This window comes from Halyomorpha halys, unplaced genomic scaffold (genome assembly GCF_000696795.3).
Source record: "Halyomorpha halys isolate HHAL.00 unplaced genomic scaffold, Hhal_1.1 Scaffold673.1, whole genome shotgun sequence".
Taxonomy (NCBI): domain Eukaryota; kingdom Metazoa; phylum Arthropoda; class Insecta; order Hemiptera; family Pentatomidae; genus Halyomorpha; species Halyomorpha halys.
This window is the reverse complement of record NW_027114803.1, coordinates 189,669-208,809: the sequence shown is the minus strand read 5'-3', so window position 1 is coordinate 208,809 and position 19,141 is coordinate 189,669. Positions and strand designations below refer to the sequence as shown.

Sequence of the window (19,141 nt, the reverse complement as noted above, 5' to 3'; positions counted from 1 at the left end):
TTACTTAATTATGATAAATGTATGAAGCATAGCCAACTTATTTGTATTGTTCACCATTAATTTTTATAAATGATTTTCAATTTATTGTTCTGGTAAAACATTTAACACCATTGGTAGATGTAACCATATACTGGCTAACTCTATTAATTTGAGGGTTGCCCCAAAAACAAATAAACATATTATTATTATTCTTTATCAACTCAATTTGATAGAATTTAACTTTATTTCTTCCTAAGGAATTTAAATACACGTTATCTAGCATTATCAACTCCTGATTATTATGGGATTTGTCTTTTGGTTTCTTATTCTAAACCAATTTTGTATTTACTGTTTGTTTTTTATTTAGGGAATTATTAGACTTCTTACTTCAATTTATTTATTTATTAATTTTAAATGAGTGTGCTAATACCTTTGATTAAGAAATTGGAGGTTGAAGACTAATAATTCCCAAAATAAAAAAAGATTGTACACGATTTGTATTTTATCATCTTAAATATCAATGTCATTTGTATTGAATACCTAAATGGTAGGTTGAGGTTAAAATAAAATAACAAAAAAAAATATAAGAAATATTTAATGTTGTAGCACCAAAATGCTAGATTTATTTACATATAAACATACAATTCGTATAATTACAAAGTTTGTAATTAATTTTATATATATATTTTGCAACGCACTACTTACAATTTAAAAACAAAACAAAAACTAATAAACAAAGATATTTCATACACATTCATTAAAATTTATTAACCATAATGGTTCCAATGAAATCACCAAATGGACTTATCACATTAAACTAGGTTTTGAAACCTAAGAATTTTTTTTTCCTTCATTAAACCTTTCTGGGGTAAATCAATTTACAGCAATGATTTTTAATTGAAAAGACAGTAGGTAAAACTGTAAATACCATCTTTGACATTTGACTCTTTTTCTGCACTAGTGCCAAATGGAAGAGGTTAATTTCTATTAAAAGAAATTAAGACTTCACCTGAGAATCGACAATCGACTCATCGTGAAAGAATCTTAATTAAATGTAAAAAGATCAATAATTTATGAGAATCTTAATATTTAATACAATAGAACATATTGATAAAGGACAAATTTTTCGTAGTTTTTATGTACATGAATTGATATTCAGTTCTTAAAATATGTGAACAATATTATGGGATTTGTTAAATATTAATTACTAATACAAAACTAGTTAAGAGGCAGTTAAACAATTAATAATGATAAAATAATAAAATCTAAGTATTCATCAAATTGTTTATGAGACCTTTTAGAAGGCAGTTTCACCAAACCCTGTAAAGGGAATGGTTTTACACATCTTTATTACATAATATTGACAGGGAACATAATATTTATTATTTACAACACATTTATTACAATACATTAATGGCAAATTAAACAAAATATAGTGTCGACTAGTGACAGGGTTTTGCGAATTCATCATTGCTCACTTAGTTAACTACACAAATAATTTTTATATTTATAATCGAGCAAACAATTAACAATTTCTAACAAGAAAAGGAGGAAAACATTTTATTAAGTCATTAGTCAAACTGAAAGGAAAAATATTTAGATGAAATTCATTCTGAAACAAATGACTTGAGAAGTAACAATTAGAAACACCAACTATCTCACTTGATCCAGTGTTTCTTTTAAAGCTGCTAGCTGCTCTTCACCGAGTTGAATTTTCTCAGCAATTTCCCTTGAATCGACAAGTAACTTTGATTTCATGTTGATGAAATGGTCATAATCTGTATATTCTTCGCCAGTAAGGTAGTTGTACAGCATCGATGAGACGCTTCCACTCCGCTGGTCAATGTTACTCTTCAACTGTTTTGCTTCATTCAGCTGAGCTAACAGCTTGTCTCGCTTTTCTTCTAATGCTTTCTGAAAAGAAGATAGAAAAAAAAGAAATATTAACTAAAAGAATCAAGCTAGCATGAAATAATAATTAACAATGTTTATTATAAATGCAAAATCAGTTTCTCTTTCAAAAAGTAAATAATGAAAATAATTTAAAATAAATAATAGTAAGCATTGTAGAAATGATAGTGTTACTATAGCTTGAATGAATGTGGATTGAATTTGCTAATGAATGAATCACTAAAAAGTAATTAATAAAAAACTAAAATGTAGATGAGGAAGATGTAATCTGAAAACAGATGGGAGTAAGGCATTGTCTGGTTTCAATCTTTATCCAATAAGCTGAGAACATTTATGTTGTATTGAAGGTTTTGGCCATAGACAGCTAACAAGATGATGCTATCAACTAATACTAATGAGGATTATTACATGGGTTGTATATTTCTGTATCCCAGCTAAAACAGCCTCATTTGTCGTTTTAATTTTCTTAATGCTAGATCCAAGACTATTATGCAGAGTAGAAGACCATAAACTACAACCTTGGCGAATACCCAATCTTGTAAAATAATATTTTTGGTCTTGCTGTAGTCATAATGGCCAAGGTAATCTCACTCTTTTGACTGACACAAGTATTTTGGAGTAGATTTTGCTGGGTACAATACTACCCATGGATATTCATCAACCCACGGTTGCTGATTATTTCATGAGTAATTTTGTTAAGTCCTACTGCCATCTTCAAACTCCTCTTAATTTATATAAGCTGTCTTTGACCTAAGCATCTTCCGGGTACCTTTGAGTCTCATTCAACTTTAAATCTCTCCACTTCAGGTGATATTTCAATTTGGCTTCTTTGATTCAATAGCAGTGGAGTTCTCAGGCTCAAATGATTTTTTCTGAATTCCCTTCTTTTATTGGATTGCAATTCTAATTTTCAGTCTATCAGAGTGTTCTTGTGGGGCTAGAGCCAATACGCTTTAACCAGGAGCCAATTTTGAGATATCACGGAGGATATCTCTAAATACTGTCCAGCTTCTGACTATGTCATCGCAATTCATAATCTGTTATGGTTTAGGGTTATTCTCTTTACTTTATCTTGAAAATAAGTAGCCAATTTCTTCTCTTTTATTAATAAAAGAGTAACTCCTGTCTCGTAAACATGTTTATGTTTATCCAAAATTTATCTTTGATTAGTATTTTTACGAGTACAATGTGCCTGCCATAAATGTAAATTTATTTATAACTGTTTGGAGTTGCCTTGCTTCCATAGATTGTGTCCTTGACAATGGAAACTAGTCATACAGACATTCGTTTCATTCCATGCTATTTCAAGAAGTTTGATCTCAAGATTAAGAAGGCCATTTTTGATAACCCTTTTCCTTGGATTCTTGTGTCTTTTCTTCAGGTTAGCTTTGTTCCAAATTTTGCTTATATATAGGAAATAATGATCATTTCTGATCTCAAATGCTGCTTTTTTTGTCATGCTCTGGTTCTCTAACTTCTTCTCTTTTGACCAAAATGTATATAAGATTTTTCATTCTTTCATTGTCTTCTCTATGGTCTATCTATGGTTTTCTATATGTGAAGAAGATAGGAGTATCCGCTATAGTAAAATTGTTCACCTCACATACATATACATTCAAGATTCTTTATATATTGTAAATTTTTTATCATATCTTCCCCAGATGCCAGATCAATGGCCAAAAGCAATGTGACTTCGCAGTCATCCACTTCTCTCTTGAGAAACAGCAACTTTGTTAGTCCCTTAAGCAACTATCACAGAGAGGTTTTTCTCTCCTTCTAGGATGTATAACACCATGATTCAACCACTCACGAATTGCCAGGTTTTTTATTACTGAAACTAAGTTGTTATGGAACAAGAATCCAACTCGCCTAGCTGCTCTTTGGACTGCCCCGGCATTAACACCGGAATACAAGAGAGTGTAGTTTTGGATTTTAACTTATTCCATGCTTTTCTTCTGGTTTTGTTGGCTCCAAGTAAATGCAATTTGGCCTTCTTGACCTCCTCCATATGTTTAAACTCCTTCCAGTTCAGGATCTGTGCATTTTAGATTGCAAGTAAAAAAATTTTTTTTTCATGTCTAATTCTATATTATCATTCCAGCTTTATTTATTTATTTTTTTGTAATACATAAAATTTGAGGGGACCAGGTTATCAGAGCTCCACCACCCAGTAGCAGCTCTGCCATCTGACTCAAGAGCATCACTATCCTCGGCTATCTTTACCTTGATCAATGGGGGCGAGTGTAGAGTGCTGTATATATTTTTGTGAATGTTAGGTTTCTGTGAATTCAACATGGAGGTTGTCTGAGGCATAAATTGCACTGGATTGAACAATAGTGCCATCTATGTTTGTAACAATGATGATGATTAATGCAGAAATATATCAAATAAATTATTATTGACATTTATAATATTATTTAAACATCTAAAACAGTGAACTATACATACCCTATCTGGATGTTCGGGTGATAATACAAGTAATCCATTTTCAGCTCTGGCTAATCTTCCAGAAAGGGACAAAAGTAATGATGTGATGTGACCGACTTCCTTGACATGTAGCTTAAATCTAGAAACTTCGTGTGGTCTTGCGACCCTTTCTACTCTTTCGCACACAGCATTGCCCAAGGCTTCGTTCACAGCTGTTTCTTCTGTTACTGCTACAGATTCAGCTTTTAAAACTAACAATTTCCGAGAAAGTCTCATCATTAATTCCTCCTGTAAAATAGAGACAAATTCTCATTATTTGAAATATTTATAGGAACAACCCTGGAAATAAATAAATATTATTTTCATAACCTAGTTTAGTTTCATAACAATTACATTAAAATTACTGTTTATTTTTAATCTTTCAACTAGTCCAGGTAAATATTATTTTTATTCTATTAATTAAAGGATTTGATTTTTTTTTGGCTGAAAGTCTAAAATCTTTAAACTATTTGTTCCTATGTAGAAGTGATCTATCAGATACATTAATGAATGATTTATGGATTTCTGAATTTTAAATAAAAAAATGTAATTATGTACCGTAGAGGATTTTCATACTTGCGAAAGTAAATAATGGATTTATAAATAGAATCTTCCATAACAGAAACATAATCTTGACAAAACGAAAATGGAAAACAGTTCAAAAGCCCATAGAGATATATTTTAGAAAGTGTATACTGTATTAGCATTATTATTATAATATCATTCAACCACATATAAAACAAATAAAATTACGTGAGAATAACAGGATGTTTACAATTAAGTTTAATCAATAAGCAAAGATTAAGAAATGGGCTATTTACAAAATTGGAAAAAACAAACATGCAATAAGTGAAATGAGCTACTAAACTATGTGTTTGTTCAAAGTATTTGATTCCGTGATTCCTGCTTTATATACTAAGTGTATTAGGTTAGTAACAATAAAAAAAATTGTCATACCTTTTTCTGCTGAAGGCTTCCTATGGATGAGGGTGCAGTGTTATCTATTTGTGTATTATTAGTGGTTGACAACAAACGAGCTTTACATTCTGGAGTTGTAAAGTACGTGTTGTTGGGAGAGGGACTTTCACTCTCTTTCCTAAAAATAAATAAATATAACGATTATTAGATGAAAAATTAAAAAAAAATCATTGTAAGCATTTATCACTAAATGACTAAGTAAACTCATTATTCACAATTTTCGACACTAATTTATATTACACTAATTTTTTAATATATTAATTATTGTTTATATTTATAAATTAATGCTTTGAACTTTTTATACTGATTTGAACATATAGTAAAGAATAAAATAATATAATTTTTCCTGATTGCAGTGATCTTAAACATTTGGTCAGATAATGTAATACATATTTTATTTATGTTATGACCAATGGTATACCAAGCATGATAATTAGAAAAATAAAGTTTTCTATTAGGTCTATTTTAACTAGAAAGAATTAAAAGTGCATTAATAGAAAAATCAATTTACTTCCAAGCATTAGTGAACGATAAATAAAAAATATAAATAACCATGTTTATTTATGTCTGTTCATGTTTAATACTTCTTCCTTTTTAAAATTTCAAAACAAACTTACCCTGACTTGATGGTTGATGTTTGTTGCGTAGCATTATTTTGGCTAACTTGTGCTGTATTAGTTGCCGATGTAGTATTAGTCATAGTACTAGTAGTAGTTTGTGAGGTTACTAAGGAAGATCTAGATCTGGGAGCAAAATCCATACGGAACAACCCAGATACATAATCAGTCGACCGTTTAACGTCTGGACCAGGAACTGTAATAATTTCAATACCATAAACAACCATTTATTAAAATTAAAAGAAACTGTTTCAAATGGTTATATTAAAATCCATTTTCTCACCATCAGGGTTTCCATTCATTCCTTTGGAGCATGCATTAAACAAAAAAAGTAAATAAAGGGGAAATTAATAACAAACATAAATTGAGAATTACTTCAAAGTTTGGGTTATATCAAACCATACAAAAAATCGTTAAATTTAACAGTTAAACAAATTGTTTGAATTAAAATTATAACAAGACTGGCTTACAACTGAATGTTCTTTGGTGACAGAATAGAAAACCTTGTCTTTGCTATTGTTTTTGATACAGTTAAAGGACTAGATGCAAAACAATCACTGTTATAACTGAATATTTTTTATCATTACTACTACTTTTCTGGAGTTTAAAACAAAAAAATCTATGCTTTAAAGTTGTTTCCTCTCTGTGAAAAATCTTTTTAAATTGATAAAAAAGTAAATAGTAATATGTGTATATGCATATGTTATCAAACATTGAATTATTTGAAAACTACTACTAAACTAAAGACATAATGTTACTATTCAACAAGCAATAAAAACAGGCAACATAAAAAAATATAAACAGATTAAAAACTGATTTATCTTACAACTAAGCCATTTCAACAACATTTAAAAAAAATATGTACATACATCATGATACTTCAAAGGAGAAACATTGTACCAACATTTATACTAAAAAAAATATCTTCCATTCCTTTAAGGTTCATGCTGGGGAAAGATAATTTTTTATTAAGAGAAGAAAAATGTTTGGATAGAAATTTACAGTAACTAGAGAAAAAAAAAGTCATTTAATGAAACTTTTAAGTTTGACAAAGTAATCATTTTCAACTTGCTGACAGAATTAAAAAGAGATACATAACGGGATCTGATAAAAAATAATGTCAATATTTCAGCATTGTATAAACAAAGAAGCTCATACAAAAATTGGTAAAAAACATTTTACTTCTTATTATTTTTTATCATTTTGAAATAATACAATGCTATATTTAATTACATGTAAAATAATCTTGAAGATATAAATAAAAATACAATATTTTATATTTTAATATAAATAAATATGTTTTTTAAATGCACTACCTTCCAATTTTATTTAATATTTTATTACCACATTTTGAAACCATCAATAAATTCAATGAAAATTATAATCGTATAAGAACGAAATATAATAAAAAATTTTTTTTGTAAAATTTCATCCAGGTAATTACAGGATAGAAGACAATCTATTGATTATAGCATAATTAAAAAAATTATGTATTTTTTCTATATGTACCTAAAATGCCATGCAGTTTGTGTGATGGTGAGAGTTGACTAGCAAGATCCCGAGAGAGCTGGTCACATTCAATCTCCTCCTGAAGGTGTCTTCTTGGTGGTGTAGGAGGAGGGGAGGGTGTTGGGGTTGTTTGGGAAGAGGCATCACTAACCCTAGGTTCTTCAACTCGCCTTGTTTCTGTACGATCACTTTGTGACCGCCCGACAACTGCTGGTTTCTCTTCTCTAACTATTTCATCTGTAAAAAAGATGACTTAAGTTAATGGATCTGATACATACAACCACCCTTAAGACTAAAAAGCTCATTAGGATTGTTTAATCAATAATGAATAACAATGGTGAATGAGAACAAATTATCAACTGAGAGAAATAAGAATAATGATGATAAGTGAAGAAAAGTTTTTTGTGATAAGTTTTGACAGTTAAAAAAAAGTATAAATTGGAGTTCATTTAATCCTAACTGACATTAAATATAACCATAAAAAATGTTTTTTTACTTAAAAGACCAAACAATAGAATTTTAATTATATTATTTCAAAAATTTTTTGAGACAAGGTAATATTTATTAAATAAATTAGTTTTATATCCAAATCAGTCTCAACACTTTATTTATTCATTTGTCCAACGTTTCGGCCTTTCTAGCCATCTTCAGGGACATCTTCAATATAAAAATCCTTCTCACATTAATTTATATTTTCTATTTGCAGGCTATTCTGCCCAGGCCATTTAGATATAAATGGTTTGTTATATGGTGTGGTGTTTTATACTGTGGATAATCTTATAGAAAAAATAAATGAATGGTTTTAAAATTTAAATAAAGAGGTTTTAACTTTAAATAAAGAAATTGACCTGGGCAGAATAGCCTGCAAATAGAAAATATAAATTAATGTGAGAAGGATTTTTATATTGAACATGTCCCTGAAGATGGCTAGAAAGGCCGAAATGTTGGACAAATGAATAAATAAAGTGTTGAGACTGATTTGGATATAAAACTGATTTATTTAATAAATAGAATTTTATTTAAACAGAACTGATAATATTAGGGGTTTAACATAGCCAGCCAAGAGAAAAAAAATGTAGCTTCATAATAATATCAGATGTATAAATGAGAAAGGTTCATATTAAAAATTGAAAAAAATGGTAAAGGAAAATCTACATAAAATAAAAGGAAATGTATTTGTTTATTCCTAACTCAAGATGAAGGTCATTTTAATAATTAATTGTTCGTGTTAAAAAACAAATGATGTTCAATTGTAATAATAATACTTATGGAATCATAAGCAATTATGAAAACGAATAATAGTATAAATTTAAAACTTTTTTCTATAATAAGAGCGATAAAAAAAAGATGGGTTAGGTTCAAGAAAATGTGTTTTATATATTTTAGTGTATGCAAGAAACCTTAGAGATATATTTTATAACTATATCATAAATCTAAAATGTTATGTTTTCTGGCAAAAAAATAAATAAATAAATAACCAAAAAAATAAAACTGAAGAGTGATGTGAGACACTTCTAGTGCTCATTATTAAAAAAAAATTATTAGGGTCTCGATTGTCAATAATTGTGTATAAAAAATGATGATGAATGATAAAATTCATAAAGAGAATATCTATTATCCTCTTAATGAATTTTATCAATTAACTTCAATTATGTTTGCACTTTATTAAACAACAATATGTGGTGCAGAATTCTATTGTAATACTAGCCAAGACAGTTTTAATTTACAGTTTTGGTACTAGATTATCGTGAGGCAAAAAGATTTCTTCCAAAAGCTTTTAGGTAACTGTTTTCAGATATTTAGATTTTTAGAAGTGAATTTATCTTGTGATAATATAGTAACAAAACTGTTATAATACACAAATAAAATTAAAAATTTAAAAAATGGACAAGTCTGGCTTCGAAAATCTACACCTCATATACAAGCTAATGATATCACAAACAAATTTCCTCATTGTTGTTACTGAATATTTATGCATTTTCTTTGTATATAAAATCTATTATGTATACAATAGATGTTGTTTAATGTTATTTATTTTTTATTCTTGAAAACAGAAGATGAGATTAGTCATTAAACAATATTTTTTTATTTTGTAGACTGAATAAAAAAAAGTCACCAATTTATAAGATAGTCACTCACCTAAATTATCTTGAGTAGATGCAGAAACAGTCTTCTTTTCAACCTTAGTAGAACATGTTGGATCTGACTGAGCACGGGGTGCACGCACTCCCCTTTTAGCAGGTCCAGCAACTGGGTAACCACGGGGGAGTGTTTTTGAGCCAATGTCCCTTTCGCAGACAGGATCGACATTAGGTGAGGAAGGTTCTTCTTCACTTTTAACAGGCTGTTTTTCCTCTTTAGGTGTTTCATTAATCAACTTTTCTTCTTCACTGACTGGAGAGGCATCAGGTACCTTTTCGATAGGCTTATCCACTGTAACAGTATTTTTCAATAATACCATGTTCTTAAAATCAATTTTTGAATATCCTTAATAGAAGAAGTAAAAAAGAAATGAATGGATTGCTATTTTTATATGAATTGTAGACTGTTTTTTAGTATCTATGGATTCCATAATGAACTGAGTAGTTGATAAATAAGAAGTGATGCCTCCTAATTGTACATGCACTTAAAATGTTTCTTTGAGAAATCATAACTACATTATTTATTAGAATACAAGACTACTGTAAAATATTATTGTACTTTGATATACCTCCTTAGAGTAATAAAATGCACACAAAAACTTAAGAGATAATGTAATTTGGAGTTTCTTTTTGCAAATGTGAGGTATCTGTTCTTTGCCAGAGATTTTAATTCTTAATAGCAATATTCACAATTTGAATCAAGCATCAATAAAGATTAAATGACAAATTTGATAACTGAGCTGTATAATTGAAAAGCATGGATCTATATTACGTTTAAAAATTAATATATTAAATTTTAAATTTAATGATCATTTTTTTTTTCATTGTTGATTTTAATAAAAAATACTTACAGGCTGTTTCAATGATCCTTCCTCCAGAAGGTGACATAGTCCTTTTGTAACTGCCTTGGAAATTAGGAAGGCCTTTCTCCTTTTCTTTCGGCTCCCTTCTGTACGACAGGTAGGATGCCTTTGACTGACTCCTGCAAAATTTTAAACATACACTTTAATAGGTTACAAAAATAATTAAAAATAAAAGATTTTGAAAACTAAACAGACTAATAAATTAGAGACGTTTAAATTTTTAGAAATTACACTAAATATAAAACTTATATGATGTAAGTTTGATACATATGATTATAATATACATATTAGAACCTATTGAAAATTCATAAAAAATAAATAAAACTCAGTAATAACTACTTTTTTCTTATTTATTTAATTTTTTTTTTTTATTCCCCGAAATAATCCATTATTTGTGTGATTCTACATGAGGTGAGGAATGTTTAACCCACCAATACCAATTATTCTCTGTACTCATCAAGAAACCTTATTGCTACCAGGATTTGGTCTCTTCTACTGATGCATCCTGTAATTTGGATATCATCAGGCATTATGTTCAACCTTTCTGGTCAATATTTCATTGTCTTTGTTGAATCTCAATGCCACTCCATCTGGCATACAAGTTTATTTAAGCTGCCTTAACCTTCATATCAACATTTTCCTTGTTTAAATCTATCTACATTCCATCCATCATTTCACTGTGAACCTAATCCTTCTTTATTTTATTTCATAATCTTTACCTCATGGCAGTGTGAGGTTCCTTCTGGTACAGCTTCCTCCACCCCTCCCTGTCTCCACCAATCTTCTCTCAAATTGGCTCTCTTATAGAAGGTTTCCTTTATACTCTGTTCACAGGTGATTCTTGGTCTACCTATAAACCATGTCCCTTCTAGCTTGGCCCCTCTAGTAAGACAATGATTTTGCATTCTAAGGACACCTCTAAGGCCACCGCCAAACCAGCTTAATTGGGATTCCATTATTACAGTCTGTATGAGATCCACACCAAGACTGGACCTAATTGTAATATATCTATTCCTGTCCTGTCTGATCATGCCACTTATCTTCCTCAGGAATTGCATTTCCACAGCCTTACATACAAATTACGCAGATTGAGCCAGATTCACATCCTGATATTTAGAGGATCAACGTCTTATATCTATTTGTCTGTTCATAATACAAACATCGTGGATTTTATTTTTTCTGGTGAGGTATCAATTCCATTATACCTCACCAGAACAAATAAAACACTGACAGGATTGAGATTCAACAGGCAGAGATGGGAGTGAAGAAGTTAAACTACTTTCCCTGGCCAAGGACGATGAGCCTTTGTCTTGGGCTATCAAATATCAAGACCGTTTATCAAATCTCTCGATACCGCTAGTCGCCGACTACCGGTTTCTAATGCGACTACATAGAAGCTCAATAAAAGATCCAGGTTTTGTGGCTCAACATGCCTGAAAAGGTGACAAGGTCTAATAATACGGTCATAAAGTTTATAAATCGTTAGCGTTTAAATGTGAAGTACGGTCAATAATAAGTCAAAATCACGCTTACTGTCGGATTTCTCTGCATATCTTTCAATAGCATAATTTCAAAAGAAAGAGATCTAAGGGGGCATGTGCAAAATGTAAACTAACATGATTGATCTTGTTTTTTGCATGAACTTTTCTTCCTATTCATTTTCTTTCACTTCACCATTTTGTATTTTGCCATACATTCTGCATGGATTTGACAGTGATTCTAGATTAATAAATAAAAGGAGTTCAGACAAATGCCGAATACTTCCAGTCAAGTTTTATACAACTTGGTCTATATAAATCAAGAAAACAATCGTAATATTCAGCTTTGTTCAGAAAAAATACACTTTTATTCTACAAGATCTGAAAGTGAAATCAAATACGTCAAAAGAAGTCACTACGAGGGACCAACCACTGACATGGAGAGGAAGGAAGAGATGGAGAAGGCGTCATCTTTCTGATTAATTTTAAAACTCGTTAAGTTTGGGATATTTCAGACCTGAGAAAATACTTCAAACTGCTTACAAACGCTCTTTATGGTTTTAGGAAAAGTGCAAATTTCAGAGAATACTCCTCAAACCTCCGATAAGTTGGGAAATCTGGTTAAAACCTGGGAAATTTGAGAGTTTGAACCTCTATCCCATTAAATTGTAGTAGATATTCCTCTGTGTTCAACAACATCTCAATCTTATATAAATAGTAACGGATATCTTTGCGATATTAAGTCAAAATCTACAGATACAACCCTAATTAAAGGGTCAAGAAGAGATTGGACTTCCTACACAAGCAATACAATATTTTTAGACTTCGTCAACTGTCTTATGAAGAGACATTGTAACCGCGAGATATTATTTATTTCCACTGTTATTCAAATTCAGTAGATCTATAATACGACTAGTTTGGATTATCTTAATGACGATAGTAATTAACCTAAATAACCTAATGCGTTGATTAATAAATAAGCAGGTTTAAGTCAACGATCAGCGGGCGTCCTCTGACGTAATCTTAATCATGAAAAATAGGAGAGAAAGTTCAGGAGGCTAAGAACTAGATTCTGACACGGTAGAGGTAGGAGCAAAACATGTAATAAATGTATGTGAAAATATACATTAGGAGTATTCTATAAAAGTTTAATACATCCAGATCTAAAAAAAAAAATGTTTTTTTGATAAATTAAAATTATATATCTAAAACTTATTCAGTTTATTTAAGAATTTAAATTTATACAGTCAATAGATGTCACAAATCAATATTTTCAATAAAAAATTAACTTATCTACAAGAGATGCTTCCATAATAATTTACTAAAAGAGCTGACGAAGAGGAGTTTTGTAAAGCACCCCCATTTTTCTCTCTTAATTGCCTATTGAATTAAGCTGTTATTATTAACTTACTGAATTTTGATAAATATGGGTGTGAAGAAGCAAAATACACTGTCAACTCGATTTTTATATAATGATTATATATATTTATTAGATCACGACCTCATATTTATAAAATAATAATCAGTTTTTTTTCAATCTGACAAAAAGAATTTTCATTTTATTTAGGATTGGACATATTTCGAAGATGATATCGTAGACTGCTGTTATTTATTTTTTTTTTACTGATGTTCCTACAGCTCCTTTTCTAAAGCTATTAGTTGTTAAAGTTGTTACAAATCGACTCTAGTCTAAGGTTAAAATTTATGGAAAATCTCAAAAACAAAATACAATTTTTTTTTAATAATACTTTTTTCTATGATTTCTAGCAAATCAGCGTGTTTATGAATTCGGCATTGCAGAATATTACAGAACAGAATATAGAAAAAGAAGTAAGTCGAATAATAAATACGAAGAACACGATATGGACTGTAGGCGGCCTTTCCGAAATTGATTGTTTCAATAATATCATATAATTTACGATATCCTTGCGCGGAGTAGCTAGGTTATGTATCAATCATTATATTCCATTTTCACAGCTAAAGCCTTGGCCAACAGTATCGCCAGCGTTTACGGTCAATCTTTCTAGTCGATCTCGCAGCGTTATTGGTAAATACCCTGTGTTCGAGTTCAGTAGATACTGTAATATATTGAGATGTAATAACAAAAATAAAAACCAAATTCCCATTCTTACAGACTGATATGATTCATTAAACTAAATGTGCGAATTTACCTAGATACATTTTTTTTCCGAACCCTCTAAAAAACAGAAATAAAATGTGAATTAGTAGTGCATTACTGTGTAAGAAAGAAAAAGTAATTCGTATTGTGTCTTACCTTTTACTACCTTTGGTATTTTAAGATTACCTGTTATTTTTAATTTTACATATGAGTTATCCATTCAGGAGCTATTTTGAGTCCGGAGGTGAGGGGTCTCCTCGTGTTATCTAGATACATTGATGTTACAAAATATATTATCCTTGAGTCAAGGGAAATAATGACAGAAGAAGCAGAGGGATTCTATCCCCTTTCTCACCCCCTCCTTCCCAAACGTAAAGCTATCAAAATACACTCTTAAGAAATAAAAGAGATTATTCACAAAATAAAGCAATACAGAAATGCTGTTTACCTTCTTGAAATGATATCATTAGCAACTAACTGACTGAGTAGAGATAATGATAAAGGTAAATTAGTGCTATCTAGAGGAGCCTTGAGGAAGCAGGCGCTACTGTCAGCTTGGGCCGAAATGCGGCCAAGGATTGTGGGGTTATCTAGTCTCTCCTAATGAGAACTTACGGTTACCTTTTACCTCAAAATACAAAATGTAACAATTCAGTTTATAATAAAATAAATAAATTGAGACAGAATAGGTAAAGCTGATGTACTAGTATACAAGTGACATAAATAAAACAGATATAAAGGTGGATGTATAAAAAAATATCTATATAAACAAACTAATGTAAAACATAAATCAAAATTAGTAATTAAGTTAATGATGAATACCAATTACAAAAACTCTAATCTCAATTACCTTAACATTATTTATTTATGTTTTATAATTGTTTCTATAGATGCATTTTGATAACTCCACCTATTTGTTTTATTTACAAAAATTAGTAGTTTATTATTATTTCGTTATTTTAAAACTAAATCTATGATCATTTAATTAATAATTAAATCTATTAAAAAATCTGTTTGGTATATATATTCTTTTTTATGAATTCATTACTTATTACTGCGTTAGTAAATGTATCTTTTTGGTATTCATCTTTTACCTTCCTTCCTATTTTTTATTTATGTTTCACGTTAGTTTGTTTGTATAAATAGATGCCTTTTTATACCTCCACCTTTACATTTATTTTATTGTATTTACAAAAAATAGTTATTTAAACTTAAATCTGGTATCATTTAATTAATTATTGAATCTATTACTTTTTAACTTAAACTTTCTTATCCTATTTTTCTTCGATTTCATGTACATATAAAAAAACATTTGTTGAATTAAAGTTCATTTTTCGTTACTCCATAAATTTATTTATTATAACTATTATTTTTTTATTATAAGTAGGTCTGATTTATTTTATTTTTTATAATATGAATTTGGTTTGAATTATTTGGCTACCTTCAACAATGACTCCAATTAAGTAATAATAATTTAATTAATTAATAACTCCAATTAAAGAGACATACATACTATGTATAAAATGTAATTGTGGATAAGTTAAATCGTCATAAAAAATGTAATAATTATAGTAATTAATATTGTAATTAAAACAAATACCATTTTTTGTTTTTCTTGACTGCCAACTCTGGCCATCTCATTTTAATTCATATACACTCAATCATCAAGATATAAATAGGGAATTTTTGATTGAAGCCAATACTATACGGTAGAAAAATAAATTAAAGTTACGAAATAAAACCACGAATGTTTTATCGGCCAATGAGTACGGGATGTCTATACTGAGCTCATATTTCAAATAATTTATTTATTTTTCATACAGATAGTTTGATTATGTTCACCTTGTTTATTCTTTTGTTTGTATGTATTTTAAGAGTTTTTTTTTTTTTTTTATTTTTTTAAATTTTTTTTACTTTAGTATGTATGAGATCATTCATCACTATTACCTATTGCCCACAATTGTGTGTTAGATTGTAATATCTATCAATAAATAAATCTATCTAGTATATTTCAAATAAGATCTTGGACAAAGCTAGCCCGCTGATATTAAAAAAGAAAGGAAGTTTAACTTACTCTCTTGCCAACCATATTTTTTATTTATTTATTTTTTTTTTTATGGCTCAAGTAAAACTAAGCGCTTTAGGACTGTGGTCCCAACCTTCTAAGCTATCAGGTCCTCAAGCAAACTATAATGGTTTCGTTTTTTATTTTGCTCACTTAAGCAGGCTACCAAACACGGGCAGGAACTGGAAATAATTATTGCAGAGCTGCCCACGGGCACGGTAGGCCTCGGTACCCTTGGCCCCCAGGCCCTGACCCGTCCTTCCTGCACAAACAGGAATCTGGTTCAATTAATGCCGGCAACAGCTCAATGTGGTCCGTCTTGTGTCGGACAATGGAGTCGTTGAAGGTTCGCTGTGGGCACTGAGGTCGGGAGGTCTCCACAGCCAAAACTCCGTCCGGGAGGGTTTCATTTGAATAAGATCTCGATAAATTACTGGAGCTGTCAAGTGTAACCCGAGGGATCTATATGGCACTAGTAAGAGGGTGTTCATGATCTCAATTGCATGGAGATTACCTTGATCTGCGTGGATCGGCACTTGTAAGCGATCTTAATTAATTAGTTATTTAAATTACAATCGCCATCTTGATTTAAATATCCTGTTAAAATGTGAAAGTAAACTGTTCTCGACAGCAATCACAACCAAAGCCGCATTATTAACTTTTCAGGACATTGAATAATCTAAAATTTATGTATATATAGAATAATATGGAACTCTAAAGTTGGCAATAAAAAAATTCATATTTAAGCTGAATGAATAAAAAACGACTTCAACTAAACTTAAAAGGATACAGAAATTCACTAATAGAAACTACCCGAAATGGTAGTTTAATAATCCAGTCGAACCTTGAAACCAAAGATGAGTAGTTTTTTTGCCCCTCAACTTCTTTTAGTAAAGAGACTTGAGTTGTTTCTAGAGGAAAGATAAGCTGATTTTGAGAAAGTGGGTTCCGAGTGGCAGCAGGGTCCCGATACTCGCTGTTCCTTTCGCTTTCACACCATCAGCCTAAGCACTCGTTTATTTTTAAAAAGATCACGTGAGGGGGCGTTCTTGGCCAAAATAAACATGGATTCAGGAGAAAAAAATAAATTCAATTCATCATCTTTCAGAATTAGAAGTATTTAGGATAAAAAGAGATTTTTGATTAAAAGTCTCATTTCGAAAACAACCAAAGAGCATGCATAAGTGTAATGTATTTATTTCCACTAATCGAATTGACGGAGAAAGTTTTAATTATAATATTTGTTCCTTTTTTAAATATTTATTTTTTTTATAATTGTAACTTTTATTTGTAAAGTATTTATTTCCAAGAATGCCTGCATTTATATCCTTCTATCCCCGGAAATAGTTGATGAGTTGTGTTTTAGATTTAAATTCAATATACTTATGTGTATATATTATAATTATATTTAAAACTTCCTCCGCTAATTTGGAGGAAGTATTAATTATAATATTTGTTGCTTTTTTAAATTTTTCTTTCTTTTTATAATTGTAACTTTTATTTGTAAAGCAATTATTTCCAAGAATACCTGCATTTATAGTAATGCTATCCGCGTAAATAGTTGATGAGTTGTGTTTTAGATTTAAATTCAATATATTTATGTGTATATATTGTAATTACATTTAAAATTTCTACTATTGTATTTATATTGTAGATTTTAATTTTATCTTTTATTAGTGACAGGGGAAAAAAGTTATAATCAGAGATGAATCGGAAAATAATGGAAAACAAACAAAATCATATATTTTAAATTAATTATACTACGCCTATAAATTTTAAGTTTCAAAACGTTGTATGTTATGTAGTGTAGCTACCCAATAGGGCAGCAAAACTTTTTCAATAAAGTGTTTCTTTCTTCCCATAAAAATAATGAAAAATCAGGATGTTTAATGATTTTACCGTCAAATTAATAAATTTAGCTTTATGTCAATAACTAAGTTCTTATTAAAAAACTTAATGGCAAAATGCTAAGGCACTATTATTATGTTGACAACTTTATTTCTAGTTTGACTTACCGCAGTTGAAATAGGAGCTTAATAGAGGTTATAAAGTTATAAAGTTATAGAGGATATAATAGGAGCTTAATACAGTTACAAGTTATTGTGACAAGAAATAAATCTTGTCCACAATATTAATTTATATATTGTAGACTAAAAAGCCCCTAGAAACCAATACTTCCAGTAGTAACATATATGATAATAGATTTCAAGAATTTGACTGGGATGAAGAGCAAAATGTTTGAAAAGTACCAATAGAAAGAATAGAAGGGCCGAATATACCAAGGGTCGAAACGTTACTAAAAAATAATAACTATGAAATAGGAATATTAAATAGTAACTATTAATGCGTAATATATATTTAAGTGAGCCAAAAGTTGATTTTTCCTCAATCATTTTATTTGATATTTAATAAAACTGGTGGTTTATAATAAATTAATATATTTTAAAACTTCCGAAACAGATTTCCCATTTTAGAAAGAACTTAATATCGAAACAGTTTAAATAATAAATTAGTGAATTTGAGACTTTTTTTCTATCTTTTTCTTTTAACGGGTTTAAATCCCTAAAGCAGTCTACCGAAGAGAACAGATTAGAATGTAGTTATCCGGAATGAAAAGAGAGCACAGACATTATTGAGACATTGAGTATGAGATCATAACAATTATCTGTAATAGTTAATCAAATAAAACGGAGGGCGTGTATAAAAGTAACTGAAGGATTGGTACCATTAAATTATATAGAATAACTAGGCAACAATTTCGCAGGATGAAGCACCTAGAAGAGAGAAAGTATTCAAGTTTCTTCATCGGATATCTCTAAAGGCCGTCCACGAAAACCCTAATTGAGCTGACAGCGTTCAATTTTTATTCCGAAAACAAAGAAATTCAAATAAATAGGGAAGGAAACAGTGAAATAAATGAAAAAAATACATAAATTTGAAACTAGAGAAACTACTTAACCTCACTTTACAGCCAAATAAGATGCAACTTTTTTTTTTTTTTAATGCGAGCACTTA

The 19,141-nt window shown here is 29.7% G+C and overlaps 1 protein-coding gene across 1 annotated transcript in view; it reads right to left on the bottom strand.

Moving 5' to 3' along the window:
* Positions 1 to 1,287: 1,287 nt before the first annotated feature.
* The window catches only part of LOC106685247 (protein Shroom2), a 193,614-nt gene continuing 175,760 nt past the window's right edge, over positions 1,288 to 19,141 (bottom strand). The window contains exons 2-8 of the mRNA XM_067051905.1: positions 10,453 to 10,583; positions 9,600 to 9,893; positions 7,461 to 7,697; positions 5,952 to 6,147; positions 5,314 to 5,452; positions 4,339 to 4,605; positions 1,288 to 1,893 (exon numbers count right to left, since the gene is read on the bottom strand). Coding sequence (XP_066908006.1) covers positions 1,633 to 1,893; positions 4,339 to 4,605; positions 5,314 to 5,452; positions 5,952 to 6,147; positions 7,461 to 7,697; positions 9,600 to 9,893; positions 10,453 to 10,583 — 1,525 coding nt within the window. The 3' untranslated portion in view covers positions 1,288 to 1,632. The remainder of the gene's footprint in view (positions 1,894 to 4,338; positions 4,606 to 5,313; positions 5,453 to 5,951; positions 6,148 to 7,460; positions 7,698 to 9,599; positions 9,894 to 10,452; positions 10,584 to 19,141) is intronic.